The sequence below is a fragment of the Felis catus genome, chromosome B1 (genome assembly GCF_018350175.1).
Source record: "Felis catus isolate Fca126 chromosome B1, F.catus_Fca126_mat1.0, whole genome shotgun sequence".
Taxonomy (NCBI): domain Eukaryota; kingdom Metazoa; phylum Chordata; class Mammalia; order Carnivora; family Felidae; genus Felis; species Felis catus.
In genome coordinates, this window is record NC_058371.1 from 150040712 (window position 1) to 150061383 (window position 20672).

General features: G+C 36.3%; 1 protein-coding gene across 5 annotated transcripts in view; it reads left to right on the forward strand.

The window, feature by feature from the left end:
• CENPC (centromere protein C) overlaps positions 1 to 20406 on the forward strand; it is an 80879-nt gene extending 60473 nt beyond the window's left edge. For 2 of the 5 annotated variants that reach the window (XM_019829418.3, XM_006931085.5), the window contains 6 exons: positions 800 to 904; positions 8647 to 8775; positions 10724 to 10819; positions 12490 to 12644; positions 18957 to 19047; positions 20198 to 20406. In XM_019829418.3, coding sequence (XP_019684977.1) covers positions 800 to 904; positions 8647 to 8775; positions 10724 to 10819; positions 12490 to 12644; positions 18957 to 19047; positions 20198 to 20268 — 647 coding nt within the window. In that variant the 3' untranslated portion in view covers positions 20269 to 20406. Of the gene's footprint in view, positions 1 to 799; positions 905 to 8646; positions 8796 to 10723; positions 10820 to 10920; positions 12429 to 12489; positions 12645 to 18956; positions 19048 to 20197 lie in introns of those variants that run through there. The other 3 variants (XM_045056273.1, XR_002156287.3, XR_006597033.1) reach the window with 3 other exon arrangements.
• The last annotated feature ends 266 nt before the right edge of the window (positions 20407 to 20672 follow it).

Below are 20672 nucleotides of genomic sequence, written 5' to 3' on the forward strand. Positions count from 1 at the left end.
GCCAGCACCTCTGATCTGGAGAGAGTTCTGGCAGCTCCACCACTTTTTGGCAGATGCTGTAGGGTTAGTAAATGAATTTCCTTCAGTTTGGGTCCAGTACCCTTTAAACCACTGTTTTGTTTGTTTTATATTGTTTTGTATCGTTTTGTTTTCTTTTGTTTTTGTGCCTCAGAGCAGGTGAATCTGCATTTCTCAGTGACATCCATTCCTTTTGCAGGTCACAGTATCAGGGTAGGGTTTCTGATGTTACTGTGTGTTGTCTCTCCTTTCTCTCTGTGTCCCTCTGTCCTTTGTTGAGCAGAACCTGTTCAGTCAGCTCTCAGTTCTTCAGGAGGAATCGCTCTATATCTTGGTGTGGGTTCAGTGTGTCCATGAGAATGGGAATTGAGGGTCTTCCCTATGCCACCATTTTGGGCCACCTCTAGCTTTGGCTCTTATTGTGAATATTTTTGCAAACTCCTTTTCTATAAATTAAATTCTGAATCAAAGATTATTATAATAGTTATTGCTAATTTATCCTCAATCTGTTTATATTTCCACCTACAGTGTATTTATTTCTGTGCCTCTTTAACCTCATTCACTCTGAGTGTTAAGTTTTTTAATCTTTGCCAATTTTTTAGTTTATTGTTACATTGGCATTTCTTTAATTACTAACACAAATATATTGTAAAATTTTGTTTTTCTATTGGTTTGTCTAGAAACAATAGTGTTCTATAGGGTAATATCAATTTTTCCACTACAAAGTACCATACAACTAAACATTTATATGTATACATTTTTGTTTAATATTTTTTTACAGTATTGCCTTCCAACACACCAGATGTTCGCAGGACCAAGAGAACACGATTGAAACCTTTGGAATATTGGCGAGGAGAGCGAATAGATTATCATGGAAGGCCATCAGGTAAATTCCAATTTACACTTTAATATCTGACAATAAAAAATAATGAGGATAGCCACAGTTTATTTATATATATTACGTTTCAAGCACTATCTTAATATTTACTCAGATTACCTCATTTTATCATCATCCTTCAAAAATGAGTCAAGAATAGATTCAAGTACAAATTTGTCTGATTACTATAGAGATGCTTTTCTTTTTCTCTATTTGGTAGCAGTTTGAGGTGAGTGTGTGGCTTTATAGAGTTTTATTATTCCATACTATTAAACAAGGTTTTTTAAATGCATAAAATGAGTCACTAGATCAGAATATGAGAAAATTATGACTGGCAGATATTAAGTATTTCCCTTTACTGTTCTCATCCCACTTTCTCATCATATTTCTCTACATAATGTAGAGAGTGGGCAAGGAAGTACAATGAGTGTTCTCTAAAAGTTATTTCCTTTCTGTGATGGGTAAATGTAAGTCAGTGAGCTAAGCTTGCATGTGGATTATTATAAATATTTCATTGCTGGCCTTTGTGTTCTTTGTTTTTTATTTATTTGTTTATTTTAAATATAGTTTATTGTTAAATTGGCTAACATATAGTATGTACAGTGTGCTCTTGCTTTTTGGGGTAGATTTCTTTTTTGTGGTTCATCACTTACATACAACATCCAGTGCTAATCCCAACAAGTGCCCTCCTCGATGTCCATCATCCATTTTTCCCTCTCCCCCACTCTCCCATCAACCCTCAGATTGTTCTCTGTATTTAAGAGTCTCTTAAAGTTTGTCTCCTTAGTCTCTGTTTGTAACTATGTTTTTTCCCCTTCCCTTCCCGAATGGTCTCCTGTTAAGTTTCTCAAGTTCCACATATGAGTAGAAAACATATAATATCTTTCTCTGACTGATTTACTTCACTTAGCATAACACCTTCCAGTTCCATCCATGTTGCTGCAAATGGCATAATTTCATTCTTTCTCATTGCTAAGTAGTATTCCATTGTATATATAAACCACATCTTCTTTATCCATTCATCAGTTGATGGACATTTAGGCTGTTTCCATAATTTGCCTTTGTTGAAAGTGTTGCTATAAACAATGGGTTACAAGTGCCCCTATGCATCAGCACTCCTGTCCTTTGGGTAAATTCCTAGTAGTGCTATTGCTGGGTCGTAGAGTAATTCTGTTTTTAATTTTTTGAGGAACCTCCACACTGTTTTCCAGAGGGACTGTACCAGTTTGCATTCCCACCAACAGTGCAAGAGGGTTCCCATTTCTCCATATCCCGCCAGCATCTGTTGTTTCCTGAGTTGTTCATTTTAGCCACTCTGACCGGTGTGAGGTGGTATCTCTATGGTTTTAATTTGTATTTCCCTGATGATGAATGACGTTGAGCATCTTTTCATGTGTCTGTTAGCCATCTGGATATCTTCTTCGGAAAAGTGTGTATTCATGTATTCTGCCTATTTCTTCACTGGATTATTTGCTTTTCAGGTGTTGAGTTTGTAAGTTCTTTATAGATTTTGGATACTGACTCTTTCTCCAATATGTCATTTACAAATATCTTTTCCCAATTCATCAGTTGCCTTTTAGTTTTGTTGATTATTTCCTTTGCAGTGCAGAAACTTTTTATCTTGATGTGGTCCCAGTAGTTCATTTTGCTTTTAATTCCCTTACCTTTGGAGATGTGTTGAGCAAGAAACTGCTGTGGCTGAGGTCAAAAGAGGTTGTTGCTTGCTTTCTCCTCTAGGGTTTTGGTGGTTTCCTGTCTCACATTTAGGTCTTTCATCCATTTTGAGTTTATTTTTGTGTATGGTGTAAGAAAGTGGTCTAGTTTCATTCTTCTGCATGTTGCTGTCCAGTTCTCCCAACACCATTTGCTAAAGAGATGTCTTTTTTCCATTGGATACTCTTTCCTGCTTTGTCAAAGATTAGTTGGCCATACATTTGTGGGTCTAATTCTGGGTTTTTATTCTATTCCATTGGTCTGTGTGTGTGTTTTTGTGTCAATACCATGCTGTCTTGATGATTACAGCTTTGTAGTAGAGACTAAAGTCTGGAATTGTGATGCTTTGGTTTTCTTTTTCAATATTATTTTGGCTCTTCGGGATCTTTTGTAGTTCCAGACAAATTTTAGGATTGTTTGTTTTAGCTTTGAGAAGAATGCCGGTACAATTTTGATTGGGATCGCATTGAATGTGTAGATAGCTTTGGGTAGATAGACTTTAAAAAAAAAATTTTTTTTTTTTAACGTTTTATTTATTTTTGAGACAGAGAGAGACAGAGCATGAGCAGGGGAGGGTCAGAGAGAGAGGGAGACACAGAATCCGAAACAGGCTCCAGGCTCTGAGCTGTCAGCCCAGAGCCTGATGCAGGGTTCGAACTCACGGACCGCGAGATCATGACCTGAGCCGAAGTTGGACGCCCAACTGACTGAGCCACCCAGGCGCCCCTAGGATAGACATTTTAACAATATTTGTTCTTCTAATCAATCCATGAGCATGGAATGTTTTTCCATTTCTTTGTGTTCTCTTCAATTCCCTTTATAAATTTTCTATAGTTTTCAACATACAGATCTATTACATCTTTGGATAGGTTTATTCCTAGGTATTTTATGGTTCTTGGTACAATTATAAATGGGATCATTTCTTGATTTCTCTTTCTGATATTTTATTATTGGTGTATAGAAATGCAACTGATTTCTGTACATTGATGTTATATCCTGCGACTTTGCTGAATTTATGTATCAGTTCTAGTAGCCTTTTGGTGAAGTCTTGTGGGTTTTCCATGCAGAGTATCATGTTGTCTGGGAAAAGTGAAAGTTTGACTTCTTTGCCAGTTTTGATGCCTTTTATTTCATTTTGTTGTCTGATTGCTGATGCTAAGACTTCCAACACAATGCTAAACAAGAGTGGTGGGAGTGGACATCCCTGTCATGTTCTTGATTTCAGGGGGAAAGCTCTCAGTTTTTTTCCATCGAGGATGATGTTAGCTGTGGTGGGCTTTTCATATATGACTTTTACGATGCTTAGGTATGTTCCTTCTATCCCAACGTTCTTGAGGGTTTTTATTAAAAAAGATGCTGAATTTTGTCAGATGCTTTTTCTGTGTCGATTGACAGGATCATATGGCTCTTATCCTTTATTTTATTAATGTGATGTATCACATTGATTGATTTGCAAATATTGAACCAGCCCTGCAGTCCAGGAATGAATCCCACTTGATCATGGTGAATGATTCTTTTTATGTGCTGTTGAATTTGATTTACTAATATCTTGTTGAGAATTTTTGCATTCATGTTCATCAGGGATATTGGCCTGTAACTCCTTTTTTGTGGGGTCTCTGTCTGGTTTGGGAATCAAGGTAATGCTTCATAGAATGAGTTCAGAAGCTTTCCTTCCTTTTCTATTTTTTGGAACAGCTTGAGAAGGATAGGTATTAACTGTGCTCTAAAAGTCTCATAGATCCCCAGGGAAGTCTTCTGGTCCTGGACTCTTATTTGTTGGGAGATTTTTGATAACTGATTCAATTTCTTTGCTGATTATGGATCTGTTCAAGTTTTCTATTTCTTCCTGTTCGAGTTTTAGAAGTGTGTGGGTGCTTAGGAATTTTTCCATTTCTTCCAGGTTGTCCAGTTTGTTGGCATATAATTTTTCTTAGTATTTCCTGATAATTGCTTGTATTTCTGTGAGATTGGTTGTGGTAAGTCGATTTTCATTTGTGATTTTATCTATTTGGATCCTCTCTCTTTTCTTTTTGAGAAGTCTGGCTAGGGATTTATCAATTTTGTTTATTTTTTCAAAAAACCAACTCTTGGTTTCATTGATCTGCTCTACAGTTTTTTTTTAGATTCTATATTGTTTATTTCTGCTCTGATCTTTATTATTTCTCTTCTTCTGCTGGGTTTGAGGTGTCTTTGCTACTCTGCTTCTATTTCCTTTTGGTGTGCTGTTAGATGTTGTATTGGGGATTTTTCTTGTTTCTTGAGATAGGCCTGGATTGCAATGTATTTTCCTCTCAGGACTGCCTTCACTGCATCCCAAAGCATTTGGATTGTTGTATTTTCATTTTTGTTTGTTTCCATATATTTTTTAATTTCTTCTCTAATTGCCTGGTTGACCCATTCATTCTTTAGTAGGGTGGTCTTTAACCTCCATGCTTTTGGAGGTTTTCCAGACTTTTTCCTGTGGTTGATTTCAAGTTTCATAGCATTGTGGTCTGAAAGTATGCATGGTGTGATTTCAATTCTTTTATACTTATGAAGGGCTGTTTTGTGACCCAGTATGTGATCTATCTTGGAGAATGTTCCATGTACACTCAAGAAGAAAGTATATTCTGTTGCTTTGGGATGCAGAGTTCTAAATATATCTGTCAAGTCCATCTGATCCAATGTATCATTCAGGGCCCTTGTTTCTTTATTGATCCTGTGTCTAGATGATCTATCCATTTCTGTAAGTGGGGTTTTAAAGTCCCCTGCAATTACCACATTCTTATCAATAAGGTTGCTTATGTTTGTGATTAATTGTTTTATATATCTGGGGGCTCCTGTATTCGGCGCATAGATATTTATAATTGTTAGCTCTTCCTGCTGGATAGACCCTGTGATTATTATATAATGCCCTTCTTCATCTCTTGTTACAGCCTTTAAAGTCTAGTTTGTCTGATATAAGTATGGCTACTCCAGCTTTCTTTTGACTTCCAGTAGCATGGTAGATAGTTCTCCATCCCCTCACTTTCAATCTGAAGGTGTCCTCAGGTCTAAAATGAGTCTCTTGTAGACAGCAAATAGATGGGTCTTATGTTTTTATCCATTCTGATACCCTGTGTCTTTTGGTTGGAGCAATGAATCCATTTACATTCAGTGTTATTATTGAAAGATAGGGGTTTAGAGTCATTGTGTTGTCTGTAGGTTTCATGCTTGTAGTGATGTCTCTGGTACTTTGTGGTCCTTGCAACATTTCACTCACAGAATCCCCCTTAGGATCTCTTGTAGGCCTGGTTTAGTGGTGATGAATTCCTTTAGTTTTTGTTTGTTTGGGAAGACCTTTATCTCTCCTTCTGTTAATTCTGACAGACTTGCTGGATAAAGGATTCTCGGCTGCAATATTTTTTCTGTTCGTCACATTGAAGATTTCCTGCCATTCCTTTCTGGCCTGCCAAGTTTCAGTAGATAGGTCTGCCACTAGTCTTATGGGTCTCCCTTTGTAAGTTACATCCTGTTTATCCCTAACTGCTTTCAGAATTTTCTCTTTATCCCTGTATGTTGCCAGTTTCACTATGGTATGTCATGCAGAAGATTGATTCAAGTCACATCTGAAGGGAGTTCTCTGTGCCTCTTGGATTTCGATGCCTTTTTCCTTCCCCTGATCAGGGAAGTTCTCAGCTATGATTTGTTCAAGTACACCTTCAGCCCCTTTCTCTCTCTTCTTCTTCTGAAATTCCTATGATATGGATGTTGTTCCATTTGATTGCATCACTGAGTTCTCTAATTCTCCCCTCACACTCCTGAATTTTTTTATCTCTCTTTTTCTCAGCTTCCTCTTTTTCCATCATTTTATCTACTACTTCACCTATTCTCTCCTCTGCCTCTTCAGTCCGAGCTGTGGTCGCCTCCATTTTATTTTGCACCTCATTTATAGCATTTTTTAGCTCCTCATGACTATTTCTTAGTCCCTTGATCTCTGTAGCAATAGATTCTCTGCTGTCCTCTATGCTTTTTTCAAGCCCAGCAATTAATTTTATGACTATTATTCTAAATTCTTGTTCCTTTGTATTGCTTAAATGGTTTCTGATCATTTTGTTAGCTGTTGCTACTTCCTGGAGTTTCTTTTGAGGAAAATTCTTCTGTTTCGTCATTTTGGGTAGTCCCTTGGGTGGCTCTAAACTGCAGAGCACTTCCCTGTACTGTCCAGGTAACTTGTGTTGGTGCGCGGGGCCACAGTCAGACCTGATGTCTGCCCCAGCGCACTGCTGGGGCCACAATCAGACTGGTGTGTACCTTATTTTCTCCTCTCCCAGGGGTAGGACTCACTGTGGAGTGGTGTGGCCCCTGTCTGGGCTACTTGCACGTGCCAGGCTTGTGGTGCTGCTTCTATGGGATCTGGTCTATTAGCCGGGGTGGATCCACAAGATGCACAGTGGTGGGAGGGGCAGGCTTAGCTCCCTTTGCCATCGGTGGTCCCCTGCGGGAGGGGCCCTGTAGCACCAGGAGGGAGGCAGACCCGTGGGAAGGATGGATCCACAGAAGCACAGCATTGGGTGTTTGCGCGGTGCAAGCAAGTTCGATGAGGGGATCTGGTTCCCTTTGGGATTTCGGCTGGGGGATGGGAGAGGGAGATGGTGCTTGCCAGCGCCTTTGTTCCCTGCCGAACTGAGCTCTGTCTTCCAGGGCTCAACACCTCTCCCTCCCGGTGTCCTGTTATCCTCCTGCTCTCCGAACAGAGCTGTTGGCTTATAACATGCCAGATGTTAAGTCCTGCTGGCTGTCAGAACTCACACAGTCCGGCCCCTCCACTTTTGCAAGCCAGACTTCGGGGGCTCTGCCTTGGCAGGCAGGCTGCCCCTCCACCGCCCCAGCTCCTTCCCACCAGTCCGTATAGCGCGCATCGCCTCTCTGCTCTTCCATGAGCCACTTGTCTACTCTTGGCCCTGGAGAGTCTGTTCTGCTAGTCTTCTGGCAGTTTTCTGGGTTATTTAGGCAGATGTGGGTGGAATCTAAGCGCTCAGGACGTGGTGAGCCCAGTGTCCTCCTACGCCACCATCTTCTAGAGTCAACTCCAGCTTCATCTTTTTCTATAATTTTATCTTCTATTTTACTTATTCTCCCCTCTGCCTTTTCAATCCTCACTGTCACCACCTCTATTTTATTTTGCACCTCATTTACAGCATTTTTTAATTCATGACTATTTTTTAGTTACTTGATCTATGCAGCAGTAGATTCTCTGCTGTCTTCTATGCTTTTTTCAAGACCAGCGATTAATCTTATGACTTATTCTAAATTCTTGTTCAGTTATATTGTTTATATCTGTTTTGATCAATTCCTTAGCTATTGCTACTTCCTGGAATTTCTTTTGAGGAAAATTCTTCCGTTTTGTCATTTTGGCTAGTTTTCTGTACCTTATGTGTTTTAAAAGCTTGTTATGTGTCCTGCACCTGTGAGCACTACTATATTAAAGAGGGGTCATACACTGTCCAGGGCCTGGCCCTTCAGGAGGTGTTTTTTGGAGTGTGTTACTTGCTCTCTGTTGTTGTGACTCTGATTGCTTTATCTCCCTAATTGTAGTGTTGTTTTGGACCCTGTACCAGGTGTGCTTTGTTTGTTTGTTAAAGTAGCTCTATGGCCTACCAGGTTGTCCGGGCCCCTGGAGAAATCTCTGTCACTCTGCAGCCTGGACTCTTGGAGTTCAAAGTCCTTTGGCCTCAACACTGCTGTGTTTGAGGGATGAGGGAACTTTGGGTCCCCCTACTTCTCTGCCATGTTGAACCTCTCCTCTTTGTTTGTTTTTTAACCTTCCATTGATGAATGTTGATTTCAAGCAACAGAGATCATTCTCCCATCTTCCATCAGCTCATCTGTATTTAGGGTAGTAGAAACATAAGTGGGGTTGGTTGGTATTTGTGTTATTTGAGTTACTAGCTGTAAAATGGAATAGTAGTATATCCTCTGGTAGTCTGAAAGGAAATAATGCTATATTTAAATTTTTTTAAATATTTTTACTTTCCCAGGTATGATACTTTATTACCTTTTTTGTTGTTAACTTCCAGGAGGATTTGTGATTGGTGGAATACTGTCCCCAGACACAGTATCATCTAAAAGGAAGGCAAAAGGAAACATTGGAAAAGTCAACAAATTAGTTAATAGGAAAAGGATCTGTCTTGATAATGATGAAAGAAGTATGAACTTATTCCTGAAAGTAACTTTTGGATTTTATTTTAAATAATAGTATGCTGGTGGGGCAACTGGGTGGCTCTGACTCTTGATTTTGCTCAGGTCATGATCTCAAGGCTGACAATGCAGAATCTGCTTGGGATTCTTTCTCTTGCTCTCTCTGCCACTTGCCTGCTTGTGCTGTCTCTGAAAATAAATAAATAAACATTAAAAATAAGTAGTGCTCTGAGAGGTAGCTCTTTATAAATTTTGAAATTTATTTCTAAAACCTTTAGATATAATACTTTAGGGTGAATTCACTTTTTTTCTTCTGTCTTTTCTATTAAGTTTTTTATTTAATTCCAGTACAGTTAACATATAGTATTATATTAGTTTCACGTGTACAATATAGTGATTCAGCAATTCTATACATCATTATTCAGTGCTCATTATAAGTGTACTCTTAATCCCCTTCACATATTTCACCCAGCCCCTCTCCCACCTCCCCTCTGATATGCTTCATTTTAAATGAGTACCCTCAGTTAAAGTTTTTTTTTTTTTTTAACGACATTTTTTACTTGAAGCATACTTCAGAATACATGGTTCTAAAAGATATATTTAAAATAGAATACACATTTTCTTCAAGTACACACAGAAGAATCCCCTATTAAAATCACATAAAAAGAAATATGATGAATATTGCAAATTTAAGAAGACTGAAATCATATCAAGTATATTTTCCAGCCATAGTGGTATAAAACTGAAGATTAACAATAAAATAAAGCTAGAGAATCTACAGTGTAAATATTAAATATTTAATACATAAATATTAACACACTACTCCACAAGATTGGGCCAGATAAGAAATCAACGCAAAACTTGTCGTTACTTTCAATGTTATTGTTTAATCTGGTCTCTATTTTATTTACTTCTGATATTTATTTATTTATTTATTTTTAATTTTTGTTTTTTTCCTTCCTTTACTAAATTTCAGCTAAGTCTTTTCTCTTACTGGTTCCTTGTGGTGTAATGTGAAGTTGTTTATTTGAAATTTTCTTAATACAAGCATTTATAACCATAAATTTCATTCTTAACATCTGCTTTTGCTGCATTCTATGAGTTTTGGAATATTTTATTTTATTTTATTTTATTTTATTTATTTCATTTCATTTCATTTCATTTCATTTCATTTCATTTCATTTCATTTCATTTCATTTATTTCATTTCATTTCTTTCCTCCCTTCCCTTCTCCTCCCCTCCCCTTTCCTTTCTCTACACTCAATGTGGGGCTTGAACCCACAACCCTGAGATCAAGAGTCACACAATGCCCCATGTTTTTCTTTTATTTTGAATTTACTTTTTACCGTCCACTTTTGTCAAGATTTTGGAAATACGCTGATTTTGTTCTTTAAAAAAATTATTAATGGCATAATGTAAAGCATTTCCTCATGAGTAAATTGCTTTTCACTGAAACTGCCCTTTCCTGTGCTCAAACTATGATTAAAATAGATATTTTAGGGGTGTCTGGGTGGCTCAGTCAGTAAGCATCTGACTCTTGAACTCAGGTCTTAATCTCAGGGTCATGAGTTCAACTCTGTTGTAGCCTACTTCAATACAAATAAAATGAAATAGATATTTCAATAAATTTTTTTCTCAAGTGTATTACATACTTCAGCTCTCTTAAAGGATATTCAGTATGCCATATAACTTCTTGATGACCCGAGAGTATCAAGAGTTGTCACATCAAGCTTACAAAAATAAATTTAGTATGTTTGCTTCCATACTAAATCATTGTGGTTTTTGAATTTTTCTTTATCAGAGTGGTCATTTATAAATAGGAAAATTGGAAGAGAGTGTTATGCCTCTGGCAATTTTTTTTTGTGGTTGGTTTGTAGCTATATTTCATACTAGACTTATTTTTAATTGAGAAGAATTATTTAACTAGTTTCTATTTCAATGATATTTCTTTTGCAGAGAATAAATTCATGTTAAATCTGAATGTACCTTTGGGAGATCCGTTGCAGCCAACAAGGGTAAAGGACCCAGAAACAAGAGAGGTGATTCTCATGGGTAAGATTAGAGATGATACTGAAAATGCTTAATTTAACAGCTAGTAAGGGCAAACTGCTGGCTGGATGACTAGCCTATCTACTTTTTCTTTTTCTTCCCAGCTGTTTCAGAGCCAAAGTCCAGTAGGGTGTCTAATTCCAATAAGCAGACTGTGTGAAGACTACTCTGGAGGAGCATTGATACCAAACAACATCTAGAGGGCACATAACACAATGCATTTATACTCTGGGTTACAAGTGCTATCATTAGGAGTGTTGCCTCCCCGGTAGGGTACAGGTCTTCTTTGATCAAGAGGACACATGGGGACAAGGGCTTTTTATGGGTAATTGTTGCAATTTAGCTGGTAGATCCCAGGATACCCCCTTACTGTGAGACCAGACAGGGACTGTGGGCAGGATTTAGACAGCCTTATGGGTCATACATACCAAAAATAATACCTGGGATATCAGACCTTTAGGATGATGACTAGCAAGGACAGTGATCTGCCACACAAATGCCAGGTTTAAGTTTAAGGTCAGCACAGGGTCCTAGAAGCCTCCTGTTGTATCTAGTAGACATTAAAGGTACAGTGCCTGGGACACCATGATTGGTTCCGAAGGAGGGGCTATAGTGCGAGAAGGGCAAGTAGGGGACACTCAGCTGTTTAGCAACCAGGCAGTATTTACATACAGGAAATATTTAGATGTTTTAACTGTTTTGACAGTACCAGTAAGTACTGAGGACTGTTTATCCTAAGTCAAAGGACAAATAGGTCAAGTCAGAGAGGTAGTAATGGTATTTTCACTTAAAATTTTGGCTGTGAAGTAAGTTCCATTTGACATCTTAAGTAGCACAGTTATTTTTATAATCAGATTGTTTATTTGGCAATAGGTAGAAGTACAGAAAATTTTGTTTAGTGTAGTATCTTAAAACATTTGCTGTTTAGGTTCGAAAAGTAGTGAGTTTGTCAGGAGTTCATTGCTTTTTATCTGTTTCTTGCATCTATGTATTTTCTATGTCCTATAACCTGTGAGATTACTAACATTACCAAAAATCCAAGGAAACAAGCTGATGATAAAGAATATATTAACTATATATTTGGCAAGGTTTATAAGTAAAAGGGAAATTGAAGAGTGAGGTAGTTATTTTTGAGCATCTATTAGAACTCTTGCTTCACATGACAGAAATCTTGCTATTTAATAATCAGTCAGGCAAGCACAAAATCTGTTGTTATGACGATACATTTGTTAATTGTGGGCTTTGTTAAACTTTTTAAAGATATGGAATTCTACCTTGTGTCTTAGCTAATTTTGTTTTCTGAGCTATAATAGAAATAATAATAATACTGCCACTATTATCATTAATATCCAAGGCTTATCTAATGCTTATTTTGTGCCAGGCAGTGTTTTAAATACCTTATACACATTAATTCATTTGATAGTCACAACTCTAACATAGATGAACTGTTGTCTCATTTTATAGAAAAGGAAGCAGGCACAGGGTGAGAAATAACTTGCCTGGTCACACAGCTTATAAGGCAGACAAAATTCTACCTCTACCATTTTATTTAGCTCGAGTAAATGAGGTTTATATCTAGAAATAACTCTTGTTGTATATATGTGTGTATATGTTCTATCATTGATCATTATTATTGCTATTGCTTTATATTTATAGTAGTGTTTTTCCCTTAGATCTTTTAAGGCCACGAGATACATACCAGTTTTTTGTTGAGCATGGTGAATTGAAGGTATATAAAACACTGGATACACCCATTTTTTCGATGGGAAAATTGATATTAGGACCACATCAAGAAAAGGGAAAACAGCATGTTGGCTCAGATATATTGGTAAGTGTATTTCTCCATATATTTATGTTTGGGTATAACTCTCACTTATTGGACTTGATGAGGCATTAAAAACACTATTTTCTCAGAAATGAAATTACTATAGTGCATGAGAATTTTTTTTATTAAGTCTTTTTAGAGTTGGTCAACCAATGGTTATTTAAAAGTACTTGTTCTGTACATAGCACTGTAACTTCAAACTTCAAAAATTCCGACGTTTCTTTACTTAAAAGAATCCTAGAATATATCTAGGTTTGCAGACAAATCAGTAAAGCCAGTGAAAATTAAGCCTAAATCTCGTTTCTCAGATCATGTAGTTTAGCAACAATGAGGTTTTAAAAGTCTTCTTCAGAATCATGTAATTAGCAGTAGACGGAGGACTAGAAGCTAGTTACTTCAGTAAGTACTAAATAATGTATTACTGTATATGGCAGTATTACTGGCTGAAATTATAATGAGATGGCAAGGTGGGTCAGTCTCTGCCTCTGTCTCTTATTGGAGATACACACCCCTACACCACTGATGTGAGATACATATATTTGCACATTTTGAATTTGAAAATTACAGAATTTGAAAATCACCAAATTTTAAGAATAGTAATATTTTACTGACATTTAAAAAACGTTATGTCTGAGGCACATTTTTCAGTAAGTAGCGTTTCAGGAACTTGTGGTATCATGGGTTAGTAGAGTATTGTGTTCAAAACAATTATTTCTACTGACAAAATTGAAGTAAACTCAAGAAGGAAAAAAAGAAAGAACATGCAGGCCCTTGAATTTGTATTAACAAAGAAGGGCAATTTGAGACAAGGAAAGAAGTTACACATGAGAGTAAAAGAGTAATTCATTATTACATTAGTATAAGTAGAATCCAGATTTAAAATGCTTTAATTTTTTTTTAATTTATTTACTTATTTTGTGAGAGAGAGCGCACGCGTGTGCTCATGAGCGGGGGAGGGCAGAGAGAGAGAGAGAGAGAGAGAGAGAGAGAGAGAGAGAGGGAGACAGAGAATCCCAAGCAGTCAGCACAAAGCCTGATAAAGGGCTCAAACTCACAAACCGTGACATTATGACCTGACCCAAAACCAAAAGTTGGACGTTTAACCAACTGAGCCACCTAGGCGCCCCAGATTTAAAATACTTTAAGATATACTTTAAGCCAATCTTAAAATGTTATTGATCTTCAGGTGCTATTAAAGGAGTAAAAGTAACGCATTTAACTGAAGTAATAATTCCTGTATAATCGTTAAAGAACAATTAATTAGATAAGCATTGTGCAATACTAACATTGAAATAATAGCACTTACCCATTAAATTGTAATGCCATTATTATACAAAAGAAAATTTGAGTAGTGAATGTTTTGTAAGTATTTAACCTGGCTACTATTCAAAGGAATCCACGTTAGAAATGTGGATATTTTATATTTACTGAACTAGTAGAAATTATTGGAAAGATAATTGTATTCTTTGACCTATGAATCTCATTTCAGAATATTTTCCTAAGAACATAATTTAAAGGTTAGGGAAGCTGGACATATGTAGGTATTTATTGTAACACTGATGGTAATTGCAAAAATTAGAGACAGTTGAAATGTGCTGCAGGAAGGAATGGTTATATTTTATATTTTGACCTAACGAGATAAACCATTGTATGATACTAAGCAGTTATATAGCACTTAGATGTTCCATGTACTCTCCTAAGTATTTTTATATCAGTTTAGACATATTATTTTAAAGAATAGCCATATAAGAAGACCTTTAGGATAAATATTTAAGCAAACTTTTATAAAATAGAGAGTTCCCTATTTTACTGTGACTAGAATTTAAAAATGAAATTGAAGGAACTGTAGAAATATAACATGTTATTAGGTTATTATAGTTGATTTTTATTTCTTTGAAATATTGTCTTTAACGGTTTTTAATGAAAATGAGTTCGTTTTTTTTTCTTGACAACAAGGAGAATAGTTTTACATTTTTTGTTTAAACATGAAGCACACTTTTATTTTTTTTAAATTTTTAAAGTTTATTTTTATTTTTATTTTTTTAACGTTTATTTATTTTTTGAGACAGAGAGAGAGACAGAGCATGAATGAGGGGAGGGTCAGAGAGAGGGAGACACAGAATCCGAAACAGGCTCCAGGCTCTGAGCTGTCAGCACAGAGCCCGACGCAGGGCTCAAACTCACGGACCACGAGATCATGACCTGAGCCGAAGTCGGCTGCTTAACCTACTGAGCCACCCAGGCGCCCCAAGTTTATTTATTTTTGAGAGAGGGAGAAAATGTCAAGCAGGCTCAGCACAGTCAGCTCAGAGCCCAATGCAGGGCTCGATCTTACAAGCTGTGAGATCATGACCTGAGCTGAAATTGAGAGTTGGCTAACAAACTGAGCCACCCAGGTGCCCAAAACATGAAGCGTGCTTTTCAATATATGCTTTTGAGAAACAAAAGGGACCAGGTGGAGAACCAGCATAGGGCATTAACTCTTTCCTTCAGACTCAATGTTAAAGACTCTCTATGAGAGGGACATGATAGCAGTAGTAGATTTGTTAAAATCAAACCACAGAAGAATTAACAGATTAACTATAGGAGTTGGTTGTGGAGCTCTCCCAGAAGACAAGAAGAGATTAAGAAATGGAAAATATAAAAGTGAAGCGATGTGGGGAACAGAAAAAAAATAGAAGAGAGATAAAAGAACAAATGAGTGAAGTGTAGAAATATTTGAAAAATTAGACAATAAATGTTCCAGAACTGAAAAACAGAAAAGTGAGAGCAACACACTTAAGGGAACCAGAGTTCCTTAGAGAAATGTCTGAATGCAGGCCTGGGGCTGAGCTTGAAATATTTTGGTCATACCTATGGGCAAACTTACCAAAGACCACTAGAATTGGGTCATAAGGTCACAGGATCCAACTTGAAGATGCTTTCATTGAACAAAGATGTGAAAGCTTGAGTATCAATAAAAATAACTTAAGTGAATTGATACACATCTGTTATATCTAAATTCATGAATTTTAAAGACAGCTACAAAAAGAAAAACTAATTCACCATTGTCGGAGAATTCTAGGAAGCTAACTCATTTTGACAACAAATATGGTAAATAAAGGGAAAGAATCAAACATTTATTCTGCCCTTTTCATATAAACCGTACTATTATGTAACCAAATAGATATGAGGCAAAATTTGTTCTCTTAGAAATATTCCAATTAATACATGAGGAAGAAGTGTTAGAATGAAATATTACCATTTTGCAACCCCTGAGAAACTGTTGGATCTATCTAGATATGGAGCATCAGTCTCTGCTAACATCTGAAAAAAAAGACAGCCAGACATTATGTGCCTCCTCATGGAAGAATACAGCAATATGTATGAAATAGTCTTGTCTCTTCCATCCCCTTAAAAAAAATTAACAACAACAAAAATACCTGAATTTGATCAAAACTTTAAGATCCAACTACCAGTATAGGAAATAAAGAATAGATGACCTTTCAAATGACCCCCTAGGAGTGTAATGAGCAAAATTCAGCTGTGCAGAGGTTTTTACAACAAACTTTGCTGCTCGATTTCTTTAATAAGTACATTGCAAGAAATAAAAAAGAACCAAGTAGAACCTATATAGATCAGGGTTTCTCAACCCTGGCACTATTGACATTTTAGACCAGATAATTATTTGTTGTAGGGGCTTTCTGTGCATTGTGGGATGTTTAGAAGCATCCCTGGCCTCTACCAAATAGACTCTAATAGTACTTCTCTAGTTGTAAGAATCAGAAATGTTCCCAAATATTGCCTGTTGTGTCCTGAAATTGAGAAATCATCCCCAAATTGAGAGCCACTATAGTGATTTAAGTGATTTAAGAGGATAAGTAAACTCTTCAAAACACATTTAAGAGACAATTGGAAATTTTAATACAGACTGGGTATGTGATATTAAATATTCATGTTTAGGTGTGATAATGCTGTTGTAGTCGTGTTTTTAAAAAGCACCTTGAGGTGTACCTGGCTGGCTTAGTTGGCAGAGGCTGCAACTCTTAATATCAGGGTTGTGAGTTTGAGCCCTACTTTGAATGTGGGGATTACTAAAAAAAAATAAACAAGACTTTAAAAAATACATAAAATAAAAAAGCACCTTGATTTTTTAGTACACGCTGAAATATTTATAGATGGGTTTATGATGCTGGGGTATTATTGCAAAATAATATGGAATGGGGGAAGTAAAGAGACTGAACAGGGAAGGTAGTTCCCTGTTCATGGTAGTTCAACATTCTATTTTTGTGTATTTCAAAAGCCTTCTTACTAAAATGTTGACAGAAATGAGGAGTTGTGCTTAGAGAGCCAAACTGAATAGGTAAGAAAAAAAAAAACACCTAGAAATATATGCTTGACGTTCTGGGTAGTATGTTTGTTGCCTTTTGTTTTTTAAATTGGGACAAATTTTTTTAGATGTAATAAAATTTTTTTAATTAAATTATAAAAGTACCTTTGGAACCATTTAGGGAGTTAGTATATCATATTAAGAGCATGCATTCTGGGGCACCTGGGTGGCGCAGTCGGTTAAGCGTCCGACTTCAGCCAGGTCACGATCTTGTGGTCCATGAGTTCAAGCCCCGCGTCAGGCTCTGGGCTGATGGCTCAGAGCCTGGAGCCTGTTTCCAATTCTGTGTCTCCCTCTCTCTCTGCCCCTCCCCCATTCATGCTCTGTCTCTCTCTGTCCCAAAAATAAATAAACATTGAAAAAAAAAAATTTAAAGAAAAAGAGCATGCATTCTGGAATCAAAGTGCCTGAGTTCAAACTCAGCTCTGCCATTTACATTGTGAACTTGGAAAATTACACCCCTCTGTTGCCTCTATTTCTTCATTTGTATAAAGCTATTAAAATAGTACCTGTCTCACTGGTAAGTACATACATTAAATGAATATAAATTAAGTGCTCAGAACAGTGGCTGGCAAGGAGTAAGTGCTAAATAAGTGCTAGCTGCTGTTTTTCTGGTATTTTAGGCTCATTTTACAAAGAGTTAAGAAAAAAAAGGAGGAAGAAGAGGAGGAATAATTCTCAGAATGTTTTTGATTGCTAAATCTCAAAATCTGAATCTCATTGTTTGAAGGCTTTATGTTGTTTTAGTTGCCAAAAAACAGATCATTGCCAGGATGCTACGTACACATAAATATAAAAATTGCCATGTTTGAATATGGAAGCCTGTACGACTGAGAGTTGGTTTTATCCTTTTACTTTCTTAATGTTGATACTTATTTAAATGTATCATTTGTTTGGTTTGTTTTTGCTCTCTCTTTGGTTTGTCAGTTTGAATTACATGTCCTGAGCATGTAACCTTCAACGAGGTGTATATAAAACCTAGCTGTTTTTCTAGTATACTAAAGTGATCTTATTTACAGTGGTTCTGAATTTTCATAAGCTGGTAAAAAATAAGAACAAAAGAAATTTCTTCCCATGTTAATTTTCTATTGCTGTTTTAACAAATTACTATAGTTCCAGTGGCTTAAAACAACACCCATTTATTATCTCATAGTTATATAGGTTAGAATTCTTCTATTTTTAAATGTTTATTTATTTTGAGAGAGAGAACGGGGGAGAAAATCCTAAGCAGGCTCTGTGCTGACAGTGCAGAGCCAGACATGGGGCTCAAACCCACAAACTGTGAGACCATAATCTGAGCCAAGATCAAGAGTCGGAAGCTCAACCAACTGAGCCACCTGGGCGCCCCTATAGGTTAGAATTTTGGTGAGCTTGGCTGAGTATTCCATTTAGAGTATCACAAGGCTGGAATTAAGATGTTGGGAGCCCTGTATTCTTTTCTGGAGGCTCTTAGGATGAATTTGCTTTCAGGTTCGTTCAGGTTGTTGGCAGAAGTCAGTTCCACATGGTTGTAGGACTGAGGCTCCCATTTCCTTGCTGGCTCTTGGTCAGAATGTCATTCTTAGCTTCTAGAAGTAGCTTCGATTTCTTGGCTCATGGCCCTCTTATCTTCAGTGCCAGCAGTCGGTGTCTTTAACATGCTTTGAATTTCTCTGCCTTTTCCTCTCCTTCATCTCTCTTCTGCTTCCAGCAGAAGCAATTCTCCACTTTTAAGAGGTTTGTGTGATTAGAATGGGCCCAACTAGATAATCCAGGCTTATTTATCTCCCCATCTCAAGGTCCCTTTTGCCATGTAACAAAACAAGTTCTGGAGATGAGAGTGTGGACATCTTTGGAGGGCCATTTTTCTGCTTATTCTTAAAGGAAATGTTTCCTTTAAGTTTCATTACAGTGAGTGAGTTGTGGTGGTTCAATTTGAAATGAAATTTTAATTTTTAATTTTACAGGTTTTTTATGTTAACTTTGGTGACCTTTTATGTACCTTACACGAAACACCTTATATAATAACAACTGGGGATTCATTCTATGTTCCTTCAGGTAAGAATAATTAAATACATTTTCTTTCATATAGTTAAATATTTATATAGTTGCTCATGAGCACCATGCAAATGGAATCCACAGTGGTCAAAATGAAACTGTTGTGTGACTGATGCCAAAGAAGTTTGATACATATTTTAATTTTATCATTGGGTAAGTATGTTAGTATTTGGTTACCTGAAAATTGAACAGGAGTTGTTTGTTACTAAAGGTAAAAATATTTAGTTAGAAGATATGTTGTGTCCAATGTAGGAGGAAAATTATTTCTCCTGTATTATCTCTAAGACATTATGTCGTCAAACAATTTTTAGTAGGTTATTTTAAGCATACAGAATAGTGTGTTTCGTTAGCTGTTGAAGAGCACAAGCCTTTGGAAAGAGGACTTTTAATTTGTTCTTTTGTTTATTCATCATTCAATGAAGGTGACTGAAAGTCTCTCAAACACTGCTCTTAAGAATGGGATACATAAGTGAACCAAATAGGGAAAAATCCCTGTCCTCATGGAGCTTACGTTCTAATGAAAGGAGACAGTAATAGTAGCAGTGTTTATACAGTCTTTAGTATGTACCAGCACTGTTGTGAACACTTTATTTATTATAACTCAGTTAATCCTAATATGTATCAACTTCTAATACATAGAAAGTCACAGTGTGTTACAGTATTGTACTTACTGCTATAAACCTACCTTATATGTGTGGCTATTCTGTATTTTACTTCTGTTGTTATTTATAATTAAGAGAAGCATTTGCTCTTTTTAAACTTTGAGATTCTGTTTTACCTTTTATAATTACTTTTATATGCATATATCTGGTTTAGGGGAATCTACAGCAGTTTCAATGAACTAATAACAGTTGAATTCAGGGAAAAATTTCCTCTTCCTTCACCCTTGTCTGATTCATCTTTGCATTTAGAATGATCAGAATGATGTAAAATTTTCACTTTTTCAAACCTTATCTGGATTACAGGTGATGGTTAACTCTTGGATTTTTTTAGTTCATGGAATTAAATAAGACTTACTTTAGATGAATTTATCTTCAAAAAAAATTGGTAGTATATACTTTTTAACTGCCTTAGTGATAGCTAAACATTTAATCAAAAGGAAATGATTTCTATGGAAATAACTTTTTTTTTCTTACTGCTTTACTTCTAGGTAATTATTACAACATCAAAAATCTCCTGAATGAGGAAAGTATTCTTCTTTTTACTCAGATAAAAAGATGAAAGATGAAGCAAAGTTTAAATAAGTGTGTGTGTGTGTGTGTACACACATATACACATATATGTATAAAACAGTTTGTGCAGTTGAGACATTTATCTTTGTAATTATTTGTGATGTTTTAAAATAAAAGTTTTATTCAATTTTGTGTTCTTTTATTTGATAAACATTTCAAACTCCCATATGTGTCTTCAACTTTTTCCACAAATGTACCCTATAGGCCTGTATTGATACCCGCACTCATAGTATTTTAATAACATGAAAAGAATACCAAAATCACTGCTTTCATGGTGAAATATAGGACATTACCTATTTTAGAAGAGATTTGATTAATATATTAATTCATTTAAAAATCTTTTCCAAATGTTAGTGTTAAGTGACGAATCCAGTAATAGGAACTGTGGATATA